The sequence below is a fragment of the Podarcis cretensis genome (assembly GCF_951804945.1).
Source record: "Podarcis cretensis genome assembly, chromosome: 1".
In the NCBI taxonomy this organism is placed as follows: domain Eukaryota; kingdom Metazoa; phylum Chordata; class Lepidosauria; order Squamata; family Lacertidae; genus Podarcis; species Podarcis cretensis.
This window is the reverse complement of record NC_137170.1, coordinates 48,238,898-48,257,775: the sequence shown is the minus strand read 5'-3', so window position 1 is coordinate 48,257,775 and position 18,878 is coordinate 48,238,898. Positions and strand designations below refer to the sequence as shown.

Genomic DNA, 18,878 nt, shown 5'->3' with positions numbered 1-18,878 from the left:
GAAATGTGGCTTTTGCTCAGTGTGCAGTTATCCATTCCAGAAAACAGATGTTTCCCTCTGTATTTAGTGGAACAACATTTCAGAGGATTAGAGGATAGATAGCCTTGATAAAAAGCAAGTTTCTTACCTGCTGATGAGTCCAAGATTTTCATAAACTGATTTGCTAAGGAGAGTAACTCCACAAAAGCAGTGAAATAATAATACTCAAAAGCTTTCAGACTCAAAGTTACATTTTTGTAAAATACTGCCTATTATTTTCTTTGTATATTTTTTATACAATGTGCATTGTTGACTTCCATGATTTATTGTGGGTTTTACTCCTGTTTAGATTCAGTTTGAAGGAATCTTGAACTCAGTCTTTTAAATTAGTTTCTCAGTCCATTTCCCTTAAACCAACACCAACAGAAGGAAAAGGATAGATACAATTCCTATAAAAATTCCTACTTTGTAGCCAATCCTGCGTGGTGGAGGGGGGCCACTGTCAATACTGCCGCCATAGCCTTCATTGAGACAATCTGGAGGAGCCCAGCCATAATCACAATGACAATGTTTGTAAGTGTTGCATCTTCCCCGATTATGGCATTTTGTCACATTACAATCATATTTCAAGAGGGACACACTCTTGCACTCCCCATTAATACACATCATCCTCTTGCCACAAGGAGTCCCATCTCTCACTGCTCCAATATCAGGAATCTCCATTCCAATGTGGTAGTCCGTACCCCAGCATTTCCTATTGCCAATGGGTATTTGAAATATTGTGCTGTGTCGTTTCAAAGAAGGTAACTTAGTAATGTTATCACACTGAATTCGACCACACAAGCTATTGGTAGCATTACATTTCTTATAAGTGCCATGTCTAAGGCCACAGTTGCCAAAGCGATCACCTCGGGCATTCATCTCTTTGAAGCAAACCTCTGGAGCAGCTGTTGCTTTCTTGCCAAATATCATTCTGCACTGTCTGTCATGGGTTGTGCAATTCCCATGGTAACAGTATGCACCATCCCCGCATGGGGCACCATCTTGTACATACACATCTTCAGGACACCATTCTGAAGTCCCATTGCAGTATTCAGGAAGATCACAGCGGCCAACATTCTGTCTGCAAACAGAATGAACTGGACGATACTGACACTTAGCACAGCAAAGTCCAAAAGCACAAGTAGCAGCAGAACGCAGCATACAGTTAGATCGGCAACATGGATCTGACTTACACTCACGTTTTGAACCACAGTCACATTGTTCTCCATTTTCCACTACTTTGTTGCCACAAGATGTGATTTTCTGCATTCTATAAGGGTCTGGTGGAATTAACAAGCAATGAGAGTTCCTTATTTTGTAATAATCTTTATAACTGCAATTACTAAATTTATCAGCGTTAGCTTGATCTGCAGCCATAATGCAGGCATGTCGATCACAAGTACAGTATTTTCCATCATGTTGCATGCCAAGATTATGTCCTAATTCATGGGCAAATGTGTTAGAAATATGGAACAAACTGGAAGTCATATAGGATTCAACACCAGATGCCCAAAGGGTACTACAAACTGTGCCTATGTATGCTAATCCAAGTGTACTTCCAAAACTCTTATATACAAATAAGTGAGCAGCGTCATTCTTTATATGTTTAACTAGTGAGGCTGTTCTCCAACGTGAGAAACTCCTAAGCGTGTCATTTATACTGTTAGTAACTTGAATGAGGTTCCTTTCTGACCATATCTCCAGTGCAGATATAGACAATTCAACAGAAAATGGCTCATATAGTGCATTGGCAGTGTGGAGGACATCCAGAACTTGCATAACAATACGACTTTCATTTCTGCCAAACTTGACATATCGTTCATGTTCTACCACAATTGCAACCTCCAGATACCTAGTGTGTCCCCACCAGCCTTCACCAGCAGCACTGTGGGTCAATATATTCCTTGTGGTTTGCATCATGGCCAGCTGATGGCTTTGCTCTTCTTCTGTTAACCCACACCTCATGCGGATAGCCCCATCCTTTTCTTCCAACCTATACACCACGTGTTGAGAAGCAGAAGATACCTGAACAGGTTCAATTTCATAGGTGTTATTTTCAAAGTGCAGTACACCCCTGAGCCACCCTGAACAAGTGCTGAGGGTAACCCAAGAGGAAGGCTTGCCTTGTACAAAGCCATGGTAGAAGCAGTCATCTCTGATGAAAGGATAGTCCATCTGGGGGTCCCCCTCCTTACTGTAAGTGATGACAGGGAGTTGTTTAGGGACAATACCCCTCTTTTGCTTCAGCTGCACCACATGACCCTGCCCCTCAATCTGCAGCAGGTAGGTGACATCACTGGGTTCTTGTTGTCCATAACCATAGGTCAGTTTTCTAGGAGTGGTCACTTCATAAGAGGCATACCTATAACCCTTCGGTGGTGTCTGACCTGCAGCCTCAACCAGGGCATTCCGTAGTATCAGTATTAACAAGCTGGCAGAATTGCTGATCATTTCCACCAAGAGACAAAAATTTCTGCTAAATTACTCTACTCCAGCTTCTTATACAGGGCAAGGAAGCCCTCTGTAGCTGCAGGTGGGCCTGTAGCAAGACTGGAAGGAGACTGCATGTGGGATAAAGAAGGAGGATGATTCTGACCATAGCAACAGTGAGTAGAATCACTTTTTGGAATGTGGGCGGAGTTTGAAGTATCCATGATGGAACAGAATGGGAAAATAACAACAGAGGGTGTCTAGTAATGGTGGGAAATACTTTCTGGCTGGGAGACCACATTGGCCTGCCAATGGGGAGATATCAAATTTGACAGGTGAGTAGGGCTGCCCACCCATCAGTCACCTGGCATTATAGTGACATCGGGGGGGGGGTGCTGTGCTTTGAAGCCTTGAGTTGAAGGACTTTAAAGTGTGTGGCTCTTTGAAAGCCCTTTGCAAGCAGCCTCATGTTGCTGCATTAAACCTCTGGAATTTGGATGTTTAAAGCAGAAGTGCAAGGCTGTTTGCTAAGGGCTTTGAAACATGCTGCTCTTTGAACCTCTGGTTTTCCAAAGTTCAAACAGCAGTGCAGAGGTGTTTGAATGTCTGGTTGTTATGTACATTAACCACTAAATTTACATTATCCCTGACATATACACAAAAAAAGGCATGAAAAGAATGGCAAGAAAATGACAAATTTCTTATGGGCAGGGGGAAATGCCAAATAAGTATCTTTAGGAAATACGTAGGTTTGAGTATCCTTTACTCTGCAATATTATTGTGTAAATACTTTTGTGAATTACAAGTTGGTTTACGAGAGATGATTTAAATATTTATGTTTATACTGCGATAACAAAAACAAATTGACAGATTTCTAAAATACATTGGGTGAAATTTTGGTACATTATTGCACCCCAAAGCAACCATTCATGTTTTGCGAGATAGACACATGATGGGGCTGAGACTCACAGAGCTTTCATCCAAAATTTTCTAGAGAGAACTCTGTGAGATCCCTTCCTTTGTTTGCCTTGGCAGGAAGCTGTAGCACTATATACGTCCTTGCTGCCTAGGCATCTCTCTTTCTTCATTATGCCTCCAAGCTGACCACACATGCATGTCTGAGCTCTGAAGCTGACACACCATTTTGAAAATACTGCCCATCTGACTAGGTTTCCCCAGCCACTCTGGGTAGCTTTCAGCAAAATATAAAAACACCATAAAACATCAAACACTAAAAGCTTTCCTATAGAGGGCTGCCTTCAGATGTCTTTTAAAAGTCAGATAGCTGTTTATCTGTTTGACATCTGATTGGAGGGCATGGCATAGGGTGGGCGCCACTACCAAGAAGACCCTCTGACTGGGTTCCTATAGCTTCAATTCTTGCAGTGAGGGAACTGCCAGAAGGTCCTCGGAACTGGACCTATGCGTCCAAGCTGAACGTTGGGGGTGGAAATGCTCCTTCATATGTACAGGGCTAAGGCCGTTTAGGGTTTTGAAGGTCAGCACCAACACTGATTTGTGCTCGGAAACGTACTGGGAGCCAATGTAGACAGTTTAGGACTGGTGTTATGTGGTCCCAGCAGCTATTCCCAGTCACCAGTCTAGCTGACACATTATGGATTAGTTGTAGTTTCTGAGTTGGCTTCAATGGTAGCCCCACATAAAGCACCACAGGAGCCAACTCCTAGGGGCTGAGGTCCCTATGCCCCCCCCCCAGTAAAATATTTGAGCGGGCTGGGACCCACCAAAGTTGATGGACATTGCCATTCAATTGGTGTGTGGGTGTAGGTGTGTGCTGCATCATGTGATAAATTATGTGGGGCGTAGCTTACCTGCCCCCCCCCCATATTTTATTCAATTTGGCACCCCTGTAGAGCATATTGCAGTAATCCAAGTGGGAGATAATCAGAGCATGCACCACTCTGGCAAGGCAGAGTTACTTTTGTAAGTTAGAATACAGTGGCACCTTGGTTTTTGAGCATCTCGGAAGCCGAACGTTTTGGTTTTTGAACGCCAAAAATCTGGAAGTAATTGCTTCCGTTTTCGAATGCACCTCAGAAGTAGAACAGCTTCTACTGCGTGTTTTTCAATTTTTTCAATTGAACTTGCAGCCAGCCCTTTGTGTCTCGGTTTTCAAACGTTTCGGAAGTCGAACGATTCCAAATGTACCCTCGTGGAGCGGGCCCACTGTCAATGCTGCCACCGAGACCTTTGTTTAGACAGTCAGGAGGGGCCCAGCCAGAAACACAATGACAATGTTGGTAGTTGTTGCATATTCCCCTATAATGGTACTTTGTGACATTACATTCATTCCTCAAGAGGGATATACTCTTGCACTCCCCATTAATACACATCATGTTCTTGCCACAAGGGGTGCTACCTCTCACTGCCCCAGTATCCGCTATCTCCAGTCCACTGTGATAGTCTGTACTACAACACATCTTGTTTCTAATTTTCGTTTGAATTATGCTGCTGTGTTCCTTCAAAGAGCATAATACACCAACATTTTCACAATGGATTCAGCAACACAGAATATTCTTAGCACTGCATTTCTTATAATTTCCATGTCTAAGGCCACAGTTGCCAAAACAATCACCTTGACCATTCATATGACTGAAGCAAGCCCTTGAAGCACCAGTTGTTGCCAAATATCATTTTACACTGCCCACTGTGAGTTGTGCAATTTCCATGTTAGCAATATACACCATGACTACACGGGGTGCCATCTTGTACATAAACATATTCAGGACACCACTCTGAAGTTCCATTGCAGTACTCAGGGAGGTCACAGGGGCTACTCCTATCTCTGCATCATAATGAGCTGGAAGATACTGACACTCAGCACAACACTGTCCAAAAGCACAAGTGGCACCTGGGCGCAGCATGCAATTAGACTGGCAACGTGGATCCAACTTGCATTGTTCTGGAGAACCGCAGTCACATTGCTCTCCATCTTCCACTACCTTGTTGCCACTGTATGGAGATTTAAACATTTTATCAGAGACTGGTGGAATGGATAAACATGGATTGTTCCTTAGCTTGTAGTACTCATTGTAACTGTAATTGCTAAACTTATCAGAGTTTGTGTGAAATGCAGCCATAATGCATTCAGGCCGATCACGTTTACAGTATTTTCCATCATGTTGCATGCCAAGATTATGTCCTAATTCATGAGTAAATATGACAGAAAAGTAGAACAAACTAAAACCCATATATGATTCAACACCAATTGCCATATATTGATTGCGAATCGTTCCTAGGAAAGCTTTTCCAGGTGTAAAGTCAAAATTATTATTTATGAATAAATGAGAAGCATCATTTTGTATATGCCTAGTGAGTGATTCTCTTTTCCAGAGATTAAAATTCTCTAGTGTAATATCCATATCATTAACAACTTTTATGGGGTTCCTTGCTGACCATATATCCAGTGCAGCTATAGACAACTCAACAGCAAGTGGCTCATATAGTGAGTTTGAAGTGTGGATGACATCCAAAACTTCCATAGTAACATGACTTTCATTTCTGTTAAACTTGACATATAGTTGATGCTCTATCACAATTGAAAGCTTCACATACCGGGTGTGTGCCCACCAGACTCCTGCAGCAGCACTTGGGGCTGCTGAATTCTTTGTATTTTGGATCAAGGCCACGTGTTGAGAAGCAGCAGCAGGCGCCTGGATAGGTTCAACTTCATAGGTGTCATTTTCTAAGTGCAACAGACCCCTGAGGCCTCCTGAGCAAGTGCTGAGGGTGACCCAGGAGGAAGGCTTGTCTTGTACAAAGCCACAGTAGAAGCAGTCGTCTCTGATGAAAGGATAGTCCGTCTGGAGGTCTCCCTCCTTACTGTAAGTGAAGACAGGGAGGTGTTTAGCAGTGAAGCCCCTCTTCTGCCTCAGATGCACAACATGGACCTTCCCCTCCGTCTACAGCAGGTATGTGACATCATGGGGTTCTTGTAGACCATATCTGGGGGTCAGTTTCCTTGGGATGACCACTTCATAAGAAGCATATCTAAATCCATGTGGAGGTTTCTGACCTGCATTCTCACTCAAAACATTCCATGAGATCAGCAGCAGCAGCCAGGCAAGTTCATTAGTCATTTTGCCTGACGGGTGGATGAATTCACTAGAGCACTCCACTCTTGCATGTCATTCAACACAGGGAAGCTTCTTTTGAACCTCAAGCAAGTTGGGAAGCAAGAGAATTATGTCCGTAGAAACAGTCAGTATATTCACCTTTGGAATTTGGACAGAGCTTGGTTGAGCACAGAACTTAGTACAGTGGTACCTCAGGTTAAGTACTTAATTCGTTCCAGAGGTCTGTACTTAACCTGAAACTGTTCTTAACCTGAAGCACCACTTTAGCTAATGGGGCCTCCTGCTGCTGCCATGCCGCCAGAGCACAATTTCTGTTCTCATCCTGAAGCAAAGTTCTTAACCTGAAGCACTATTTCTGGGTTAGCGAAGTCTGTAACCTGAAGCGTATGTAACCTGAGGTACCACTGTAGAGAAAATGGATGGAAGAGAGGTTTAGCTGAACAGGCACTGACAGAATATAATAAAAACCCTGCTGGATAAGGCCAAAGGTCCATCTGATGCAACATATTGTTTCTTCAGTGGCCAAGCAGATGCCACTAGGAAGCCCACAATCAGGAACTGTATGTTTACCCCACTTGTGATAGGAAGTGCTATTGAGTCACATACTGCCTCTAATAATTGAGGCATGCCAGCCATTTTGGCAAGTAGCCTTTGATGCCTTATCCTTCATAGATTTTGTCTAACTCTGTTTTAAAGTCACACGAGTTGATGGCCATCATTGTACCTTGTGGGAGCAAATTTTGCTTCAGGTTACAGACTCCGCTAACCCAGAAATAGTACCTCAGGTTAAGAACTTTACTTCAGGATGAGAACAGAAATCACGCAGCGGCTGCACACCAGCAACGGGAGGCCCCGTTAGCTAAAGTGGTACCTCAGGTTAAGAACAGTTTCAGGTTAAGAACGGACCTCCGGAACAAATTAAGTTCTTAACTCAAGGTACCACTGTACTGGCAGTAAAATACGCCTCAAGTAGGGGGAAAGGTGTAGGGTCCACCACAGAGGAGGCTGGTAAAAAGGAAGCTGAAAAGCAAATTCAAGACGGTAAAATCACTCCAAAATGTGTCTGAACACCTTTGGAGGTAACATGAACTTGCAATAATTTAACCTGAGTCATTATAAAACAAAGTAGCAGCCTATAGATGGATGGCTATTCTGCTAGGGAGGAGAAGTGTGTGTTTTGTGAGGAGGTAAGTTCTGGTTACAGAAAGCTGATTTCATAGACTTATTTTTAATGGTTTAATTTTTTTTCTAGGGAACTTCACCAGAAGCAAATAAATGTGCTTGTTTGAATTTACAATGAAGAGACAGATAGTTGAAGCTCACAAAAGCTTAACATTCCTTTCAAAACAAGTAGCAGAAGTTGTAGAATTGATAAATTCCCACTGTCCATGTGCAAAGTTTAGACTGCAAATGTTTTTCAGGCAAAAAAGTAGGAGGTTGTTGTGTTAATCCTGCCTCCTGCACTTATGGGCTCAATTTCCTACGGTTTCACAGAAGCATCCATACTTTTGTCTGAGAAATGTTGGATGGGTAGGAGAGCAGCTTGGCCACCCACTCCAATCTTTGGACCAGAGAGGAGAAGGAAGACAAGGTAAGTTGATAACACTGCTTCCTTTTCCTTGGCCTGTTCCCCCTGCAGGCTGCTCCATCCCCACCCTCCTCATCCCCTTCTAATTGGCCTGGAAGGGAAAGAAGATCTGGAATGCAGTGAAATGGTGGGCCTACTATTGGTGGAATGGGATGGAACTCAGCCACAGGAGACACATACTTGCCTGACTGGCTCCCATCCTCCTTCCTTCTCATACAGGCAACTAGGGGAAACAGCTGACAGGCAGGCAGATGATTTCCAGAGAAAGTCACTCAGTTGCCTTGGTAAATATGGACATAGCATGATTAAAATATTTAAAGGTTTTCCTCCTTCAGTGGTGGGACCCCCTGGGTGCTTTAAAAATCCACACACTTCCTTAAGAATGGGTTCTTATTTGGGAACTAGAATTCTGCTCAGTGTTTAACACACATACACCCAATTAAAAAACCTGTGGCTCTCTAGATGTTGTTGGAAATGGTTCCCATCATCCCTGAACATTGTCAGTGCTGACTGGGGCTAATAGGGGTTGTTATCCAACAATACTTAGACTATCACAGCTTCTAAATCCATGAGGTAGAGGCAGTGCTATTTTTTCTAGAAAAAGAGGTGCCAGAACTCACTATGAATGTCTCTCTCATTCTCTAAGAATGGCAATGGCACCCACCTGACAGGTGCCAGAACTAAGTTTTGGTGAGTTGCAGAGGGGGGAAAAAGCCCTGGGTAGAGGGAATACTTTCTGGAAGACAGAGGATGTAGTGAGGCTCAACATATAATGTAATTCTCCCCTGTTGAGAAAACCAAGATTTTCACAACCTAGAGTGCCTAGGAGGAAAATTTAATGAAAAGATTTTTTAAAATAATCAAAAACTTAGCAAATTGAATGTATATCTACATAGTACAATCTATTGTTTGTTCTGTATCTGGTACACTGCCAATTGTTCATTTCTGTGATCCGTTGCAGAATTTCTTCTTTTTTGTGCTTGACAAACTCTTCTACTTAAATGTAAGAACTTCAGTCTCAGTCCGTTCCTGAAATAAATATCCAGACCAACAACAACAATAGTAGCAGAACAACAAATCCAATTACTTCTGTTAATCCTGCACTGAGATTGTTACGATCCAGAATGTTACCTCGTGGTGGAGGCCCGCTATCAATGCTGCCACCAAAGCCTTTAGAGAGGCAGTTTGGAGGGGCCCAGCCATAATCACAATGACAATGTTTATGAGTATTGCATATACCCCTATAGTGGCACTTTGTGAAATTACAATCATAGTTCAAGAGGGATACACTTTTGCACTGCGTATTAATGCATATCATGTCAGTGCCACAAGGAGTCCCATCTCTCACTGCTCCAATATCAGGTATCTCCATTCCACTGTGGTAGTCTGTACTCCAGCATTTCCTATTGCCAATGGGTGTATTAACTAGGGTGCTGTGTTCCTCCAAAGAAGGTAGTTTATAAACATTTTCACACTGGATTTTTCCACATAGGATATTCTTAGCACTGCATTTCTTATAGGTTCCATGTCTAAGGCCGCAGTTGCCAAAGCGATCCCCTCGACCATTCAGTTCATTGAAGCAAGCCTTTGAAGCAGCTGTTGCTTCCATGCCAAAGATCATTTTGCACTGCTCACTGTGAGTTGTGCAATTTCCATGATAACAGTATACACCATCTCTACACGGGGTGCCATCTTGTACATAAACATCTTTAGGACACCACTCTGAAGTCCCATTGCAGTACTCAGGAAGATCACAGCTGCTAACCTCTTGTCTGCAGACATAATGAGCTGGAAGATACTGACACTCAGCACAACACCGTCCGAAAGCACAAGTGGCACCTGGGCGCAGCATGCAGTTAGACTGGCAACATGGATCCAACTTGCATTGATCTGGTGAACCACAGTCACATTGCTCTCCATCTTCCACTACTTTGTTACCACAGTGTTTCAGCTTATACATTTTATCAGGCTCTGGTGGGATTAACAAACATGGAGTGTTCCTTAGCTCAAAATAATTCTGATAACTGCAATTGCTAAACTTATCAGTGTTTGCCTGAGCTGCAGCCATAATGCAGGCATGTCGTTCACAAGTACAGTATTTTGAATCATGCTGCATGCCAAGATTATGTCCTAATTCATGAGTAAATGTATTAGAAAAATCAGACAAACTATAACCAACATATGATTCAACACCACATGCCCGATCAGTCCAACAGATTGTTCCTAAATATGATAATCCTCGCGTACGTCCAAAGCCCTTATATACAAATAAATGAGCAGCATCATTCTCTAGATGTTTATTTAGGGTGTTTGTTCTCCAGTCATTGAAATTGGAAAGCAGGGTGTAAATGTTGTTATCAATCACAATGAGGTTCTTTTCTGACCAAATCTCCAATCCAACAAGAGTCACGACGACACCAAGTGGCTCATATAATGAATTAGCAACATGAATGACATCTAGAACTCGCATAGCAGCAACAGTTTCATTTCTATCAATTCTCACATATCTTTCGTAATCCACAACAATTGCAACCTCTGCGTAACGGGTGTGTGTCCACCAACCTCCTTCTGGAGCACCCCTAGCCACTATATTCTCTGTATTTTGGATCGTGGTCTCTTGATGCCTTTGCTCTTCTTCTGTTAACCCACATGTCATACGTGCAGCACCCTCTATTTCTTCCAACCTATACATCACATGTTGAGAAGTAGATCTCTGCACAGGCTGAATTTCATAGGTGTCATTTTCTAAATGCAGCAGACCCCTGAGGCCCCCTGAACAAGTGCTGAGGGTGACCCATGAGGAAGGCTTGCCTTGGACAAAGCCCCGGTAGAAGCAGTCATCTCTGATGAAAGGATAGTCCACCTGAAGGTCTCCCTCCTTACTGTAAGTGAAGACAGGGAGGTGTTTAGGGACAAAGCCCCTGTTCTGCTTGAGATGCACTACATGGCCTTTCCCCTCAATCTGCAGTAGGTAGGTGGCATCATGATGTTCTTGTCCATACCTAGGGACTAGTTTTCTTGGGATGGTCACCTCGTAAGAGGCATACATAAAGCCTTGTGGTGGTTTCTGACCTGTAGTCTCACACAAAACATTCCATGAGATTAGCACCAGTTGCCATGTGTGGCGGTTAGTCATTTTCCCTGAGAGGTGAAAGAATTCACTAGAGCGCTGTACTAATGCCTGTCATTCATGACAATCCCTTTTGGTCTGGAATGGTGGTGGGAATAAAGCTGCATGCTAACTAGAGCATGAGGATGATTCTGACCATAGCAACACTCCGTAGATTTACCTTTAGAATGTGGGTGGAGCTTAGTTGATTGATGGAACAGAATGGAGAAGGAAGATGGAGGGTGGGAATGCATGAAAGCGTAATTACAGAGCATCAGAACTTAAAAAGCCCTGCTATGTCAGGTGAAATGCCAATCTAGTTCAGCATCTTCTTCCCAAAGTGGCCAAACTGGGAAGCCTACTGTTAAGACTTAGGTGCTTTCCCTTTTTCTGATTCCTATCAACTGGTATTCAGAAACATTGGATTTCCACTGAATTTTACAAAATCATAGAATCATAGAATTGGTAGGGACCCTTAGGATCATGTAGCCCAGACATGTCCAATGTGTCAATCGTGGGATGGATGTGCGTAAGAGAAACCTGGTGGACAAGCAGTGGCAAGAACAGGCCCATCTGCTTCATCCAACAAAGTCTCTGTTACACGTGCCAGGTCAAGACCTCCATCCACAATCAAGTTATGGATAGCAGTGGTCTTATGAATCATTGACCTGGCATTGCACAGCAGTAGGTTCAGGTTATGGGGGTATCCCTTGCTGATTCCAGTGTCCATCTGGTCAAGACCAGACCCGGAGGCAGGGATAGTTCTCAAACAGCGATTAAATCTGCCTCCTTAGTAATGACATGGTCTGGTCTTAGCGTAACTCCTCCTCCTACCCGTGATCACTGAGATCTGTTGTCCCAGTGCATCCCCCTCTGTGGAACCTGCCCCAGCCATTTTGTTGGCTGGGACACACTCCCAGGCATCCCTGACCCCTCCCCTTAAGAACAAAACACAATAAAACCCAAAACAGTAAAAACTACAAACATACCAAAATTGCAAACATACTAAAACAGATTCCCAAACCCAACTAAACATCCATCGCACCCCCCACACCAAAAAGGAATTTAAAAAGGTAAAAAAGAAATTTAATTTTTTTTTTAAAAAAACTAGTATTCCTAATTTGATGTAAACAATTGAAGCTTGGGGTAAAATATCAGGATACTCGATTAATTGATCCAAATTGGAATTGATGCCAATAGGTGAAAATTCAATTACCCATTCACTTAAAAGGTAAAGGTAAATGACCCCGACAGTTGAGTGTAGTCACAGGCGACTCTGGGGTTGTGGTGCTCATCTCGCTTTACAGGTCAAGGGAGCTGCAGACAGTTTTTCCGGGTCATGTGGCCAGCATGACTAAGCCACTTCTGGCACAACAGAACACCGAAACCAGAGCAGCGCACGGAAATGCCGTTTACCTTCCCGCTGGAGCGTACCTAGTTATCTACTTGCACTTTGACGTGCTTTCGAACTGCTAGGTTGGCAGGAGCTGGGACCGAGCAACGGGAGCTCACCCCGTAGCTGGGATTCAAAACGCTGACCTTCTGATCAGGAAGCCCAAGAGGCTCTGTGGTTTAACCCACAGAGCCACCAGCATCCTACCCATTCACTTAAGCAAATTCACTGAGGCAATATCAGTTCTAGATTTGTATGTTAACACCAAGAGATATAACTCAGCTAGTAAACATAAATGAAATACATAAAATAACAAACATAAATTTTAAAAAAGAGGCTTCCCTAGATATTGATAGATGGGAGCCATTAAACCTTACCACTTGCAGAAAGTTGAATGCTCTCGAAATGAACATTATTCCTAGATGGGCTCCCACTATGTTTCCAAGCACAAATCAGTGTTGGTGCTGACCTTTAAAGCCCCAAATGGCCTCATCCCTATATACCTAAAGGAGTGTCTCCACCCCCAGTTTTCAGCCTTGACACTGAGGTCCAGCGCCGAGAGCCTTCTAGAAGTTCCTTCACCGAAGAAAGTGAAGTTATAGGGAACCAGGCAGAGGGCCTTTTTGGTAGTGGCGCCTGCCCTGTGGAATGCCCTCCCATCAGTTGTCAAGAAGATAAATAACTATACAACTTTTAGAAGAAATATAAAGGCAGCCCTATATAGAGAAGGTTTTTTTAATGTTTAATGTTTTACAGTGGTGCTTCGGGTTACAGACGCCTCAGGTTACAGACTCCGCTAACCCAGAAATAGTACCTCAGATTAAGAACTTTGCTTCAGGATGAGAACAGAAATCGTGTGGCGGTGGCGCAGCAGCAGCGGGAGTCCCCATTAGCTAAAGTGGTACTACAAGTTAAGAACAGTATCAGGTTAAGAATGGATTTCCAGAACAAATTAAGTTCTTAACCTGAGGTACCACTGTATATTCTCTTAATGTAATTCTTGCTTTATTCCACTTTAGAAAACAAAACTTAAAGGTCATTTGCAATTGTTCAAAACTAATATTTAATTGAAATAAGAGCTGTTCGACAGTGGAATTTGCTGCCAAGGAGTGTGGTGGAGTCTCCTTCTTTGGAGGTCTTTAAGCAGAGGCTTGACAACCATATGTCAGGAGTGCTCTGATGGTGTTTCCTGCTTGGCAGGGGGTTGGACTCGATGGCCCTTGTGGTCTCTTCCAACTCTATGATTCTATAAGTCACCAGTAATGAAATATAAGCGCACATTGCCCCCAGATTGGTGCACGGTGATTTAAATGCCATTTGAAGGTAAAACTGATTTGCAATCATTCAACCAAAGAATCACAGTAAAAAAGCCCTATACCATATAATATTTTTCTGCTTTTTAAAAAAAATGATGACTTCTGAAAGTAGGGTGTATTTTGTGAAGAGGTAGGCTAATTACCGAGAGCTGATTTCATAAAGGTAAAGGTAAAGGTACCCCTGCCCGTACGGGCCAGTCTTGACAGACTCTGGGGTTGTGCGCCCATCTCACTTAAGAGGCCAGGGGCCAGCGCTGTCCGGAGACACTTCCGGGTCACGTGGCCAGCGTGACATCGCTGCTCTGGCGAGCCAGAGCCGCACACGGAAACGCTGTTTACCTTCCCGCTGGTAAGCGGACCCTATTTATCTACTTGCACCCGGAGGTGCTTTCGAACTGCTAGGTTGGCAAGCGCTGGGACCGAGCAGCGGGAGCGCACCCCGCCGCAGGGATTTGAACCGCCGACCTTTCGATCGGCAAGTCCTAGGCGCTGAGGCTTTAACCCACAGCGCCACCTGCGTCCCAGCTGATTTCATAGGTTGTATTTAATAGAGCCGTGCACACCCCACAGCCCAGCTGTCCAAATCAGGTTGACCTGCCTGGCTCAACCCAGGGACCACCAGCCTGGCTCCCTTGCATGCTCACACAAGCAACATCAAAAGGGAACAACTGGCAGGCACACAGCTCATTTCCAGAGAAATGCACTCAGTTGCCTTAGTCAACAAGGAAAAGGTATAGGACAAAATATTTAAATTCCTTCTTCCTTCAGTATCACTATCTATGACTAATCTGGTGTGCCATATTTCTGCTTTTTAACAACGAATAATCTCATAAGATCCAGTCACCTTCATGTGTCACATTGAGTTTGATCCAACTTTGAAGGTTCACAATAACTATATACTATTAATGTATGCAAATCACATTCAATACCAGGCAATTCAACACTGCTTTTCAAAATTCAATTGTATTGTAATTGATTTCAAAAAGGATATTTCTAGTTCTTCTATTTCCATAGGTGCCAACTATGTAGGGCCCTGTCGGGATCTCTGCTCGGCCAAGCTTATAAAGCTCATTTTCATCCGGCCAAGTACTTCAGAAATGCCTCTGACGATAACAACCTGAGCCTTTGATGAGGCCTCAGGCACATTCCTGTTCAGCAGAGTTTCCAGCACAGGAAAGTGATGAGATTTATGGCTACATCGCTATGCTTTATTTCTTACTACGCAGACAGCAAAGAAATATACATCCTCTCTCTGTGAAAGCAGAGAGCAACTGCAAACAAACAAAGGAACAGGAAACCAGTAACGTCACATCCGTCTCCCGTGAGACTTCCAACAGTATAGAATGTGTGGAATGTAAACAGTCTTGTGACTCCAAAGCACTACTCAGTGGCAAACAGAAACTAACAGACCCTGGGTGCCCAGGCACCCACAATTTTTAAATGAAGGGGCCACTGCCCCCAGATTCCACTCTACAGTGGACACAAACCATGGGGCGTGCCAACACCACATGCATAAGTCACAGTGATGTCAGCATGCCCATGACACCCACTGTTGCAGGGTCAAGGCAGCAGGCCTGTCTATTTCCCTGACTAAACGTAATTGAAATGAATTTGTGCATCCTTCTTCTTGGCATAGCAGAAGTCAGTAGTTATATAAGGAAATGGTGTTTCCGTGCACTCTGGCACTCATCATGGTGCCCCGTTGTGCCAGAAGTGATTCAGTCATGCTGGCCACATGGCTCAGAAAACTTATTGTGGACAAATGCAGGCTCCCTTGGCCTGAAGCAAAATGAGCACTGCACCCCATAGTAGCCTTTGACTGGACTTAACCATCCAGGCTCCTTCATGGATCACTGCCTTGTTGTGGCAAAGGGAATTGAATAACTCAGAGAAGCTATGAGCTATATTGTGCAGGGCCACCCAAGATGGACAGGTCATAGTGGAGAGTTTTGACTAAACGTGATCCACCTGGAGCAGCAAGCCACTGCAGTACTGGAGTATTGGAGAAGATCAGTCTACATCCCAATCCCAAAGAAGGACAATGACAAAGAATGCTCCAACTACCACACAATTGCGCTCATTTCACACGCTAGCAAGGTTATGCTTAAAATTCTACAAGGCAGGCTTAAGCAGTATGTGGACCATGAACTCCCAGAAGTGCAAGCTGGATTTCAAAGGGGCAGAGGAACCAGAGATCAAATTGCAAACATGCACTGGATTATGGAGAAAGCTAGCGAGTTCCAGAAAAACATCTACATCTGCTTCATTGACTATGCAAAAGCCTTTGACTGTGTCGACCACAGCAAACTATGGCAAGTTCTTAAAGAAATGGGAGCGCCTGATCACCTCATCTGTCTCCTGAGAATGTGGTACAAGAAGCTACAGTTAGAACTGGATACGGAACAACTGATTGGTTCAAAATTGGGAAAGGAGTACAAGGCTGTATATTGTCTCCCTGATTATTTAACGTATACAGTGGTACCTTGGGTTACATGTGCTTCAGGATACATACGCTTCAGGTTACAGAAATAACTCAGAAATATTACCTCGGGTTAAGAACTTTGCTTCAGGATGGGAACAGAAATCGTGCTCCAGCAGTGCGGCGGTAGCAGGAGGCCCCCATTAGCTAAAGTGGTGCTTCAGGTTAAGAATAGTTTCAGGTTAAGAACGGAACGAATTAAGTACTTAACCCAAGGTACCACTGTATGCAGAATGCATCATGAGAAAGGCTGGACTGAATGAATCCCAAGCTGGAATTAAGACTGCCAGAAGAAATATCAACAACCTCAGATATGCAGATGACACAACCTTGATGGCAGAAAGTGAGGAGGAATTAAAGAAACTTTTAATGAGGGTGAAAGAGGAGAGGGCAAAATATGGTCTCAAGCTCAACATCAAAAAAACTAGGATCATGGCCACTGGTCCCATCACCTCCTGGCAAATAGAAGGGGAAGAAAGGGAGGCAGTGAGAGATTTTACTTTCTTGGGTTCCATGATCACTGCAGATGGTGACAGCAGTCACAAAACTAAAAGACGCCTGCTTCTTGGGAGAAAAGCAATGACAAATCTAGACAGCATCTTAAAAAGCAGAGATCACCTTGCCAACAAAGGTCCATATAGTTAAAGTTATGGTTTTCCCAGTAGTGATGTATGAAAGTGAGAGCTGGACCATAAAGAAGGCTGACCACCGAAGAATGGATGCTTTTGAATTATGGTGCTGGAGGAGACTCTTGAGAGTCCCATGGAATGCAAGAAGATCATACCTACCCATTCTTAAGGAAATCAGCCCTGAGTGCTCACTGGAAGGACGGATCCTGAAGCAGAGGCTCCAGTACTTTGGCCACCTCATGAGAAGAGAAGACTCCCTGGAAAAGACCCTGATGTTGGGAAAGATTGAGGGCACAAGAAGGGGACAACAGAGGATGAGATGGTTGGACAGCGTTCTCGAAGCTACGAACATGAGTTTGACCAAACTGCGGGAGGCAGTGGAAGACAGGAGTGCCTGGTGTGCTCTGGTCCATGGGGGCACGAAGAGTTGGACATGACTAAACGACAACAACAAACCATCCAGGTTTACCTTTACCTTATAGGGGAGTTTTTAATGTTTGATGTTTTATTATGCTTTATGTTTGCTGTAAGCTGCCCAGAATGGGCAGGGTATAAATAATAAAAATATCATCATCATCATCCTTGAGGATTTACTCAAGGAATTATCCGTAAAACTAATATATCTCATTTGTTTGACTTCAGAGCAATTTTATACTTATATTGGATTGAAAACATTGCCATTTGTACTTTCAGTGTTTATGCACTATCTTCTGCATATAAATAAAGATTAAGGAAAAGCTCTTATAAGTAAGGTTGCTGTATATTTTAGCATTATAACATTGATGTTTTTTGCTTCCACAGTACCTTTTTCAATGCCCATCCTACACTGGTGGAAATAACTAAGACTGCATACATTTCTGCTGTTCAGTAGCTAAGCCAATCAGCTGCAATATTATTGCTAGACAGTCAGCATATCTTAGGTTAGCATCTCAGTTATTTCAACAGAATCACTATGTAAATTTCTGTGTGAATGGGATTTTCTTTCACAGAGGGTTTAGCCCCTCCTGCCCAGGGCTTTTCCTGCTGTGGGCTTGAGGAAGATACATATGAGAGTTAGAGAATATAGACCACATTGCAAAATTTTCCTGTTTGTAGTGCCTAGCTGAAAAAAAATAATTAAAAAATACCCCTAACTTTTAAGAGTAATCAAAAGGTTAAAGACTTAAATGTATTTCTGTATAATATTGTCCATTATCAATTTTGCACATCAATTTCAGTGCATTGTTCAATTCTCTAATTCAGTTTGGAATGTCTTCTCCTTTTTAAATATTTTTTTCATGCATTTGCTCCTTCAGTTGGCCAAACTTCTGTGTCTAGTGCTTCTTGAAATAAATACCCAGAACCACAAGAACACAAAAAACAAATATAATTACTCCTATAATTGCTGCCATGCTGGACCTAAATTTCAAAATATTATATCAACACTGCCACCGTAGCCTTCATAGAGACAGTCAGGAGGAGCCCAGCCATAATCACAATGACAATGTTTCTGAGTATTGCATATTTCTCAATCATGGCACTTTGTGATATTACAATCATACAGCAAGAAGGACATGCTCCTGCAGTTCCCATCAATGTACATCAGGTCACTACCACAAGAAGTCCCATCTCTCACTGCTCCAATATCGGGTATCTCTATTCCAGCGTGGTAGTCTGTACTCCAGCATTGCCTATTGCCAGGGGCAGTATGAAGTATGGTGGTGTGTTCCTGCAAAGAAAATAATTGATCAACATTTTCACAATGGATTCAGCCACACAAGATATGCTGAGTATCACATTTCTTATAAGTGTCATGTTAAGCCCACAGTTGCCAAAG

The 18,878-nt window shown here is 43.3% G+C and overlaps 1 protein-coding gene across 1 annotated transcript; it reads right to left on the bottom strand.

Annotated features, from left to right (window-relative positions):
• Positions 1-285: 285 nt before the first annotated feature.
• On the bottom strand, positions 286-11,764 carry LOC307226996 (uncharacterized protein). Its single transcript, XM_079996037.1, has 3 exons — positions 9,158-11,764; positions 5,112-6,374; positions 286-2,502 (listed from the first exon to the last, which is right to left on the bottom strand). The coding sequence occupies exons 1-3, from the start codon at positions 11,270-11,272 to the stop codon at positions 388-390; spliced, it is 5,493 nt and encodes a 1,830-aa protein (XP_079852163.1). The 5' UTR covers positions 11,273-11,764; the 3' UTR covers positions 286-387.
• Between the last annotated feature and the right edge of the window lie 7,114 nt (positions 11,765-18,878).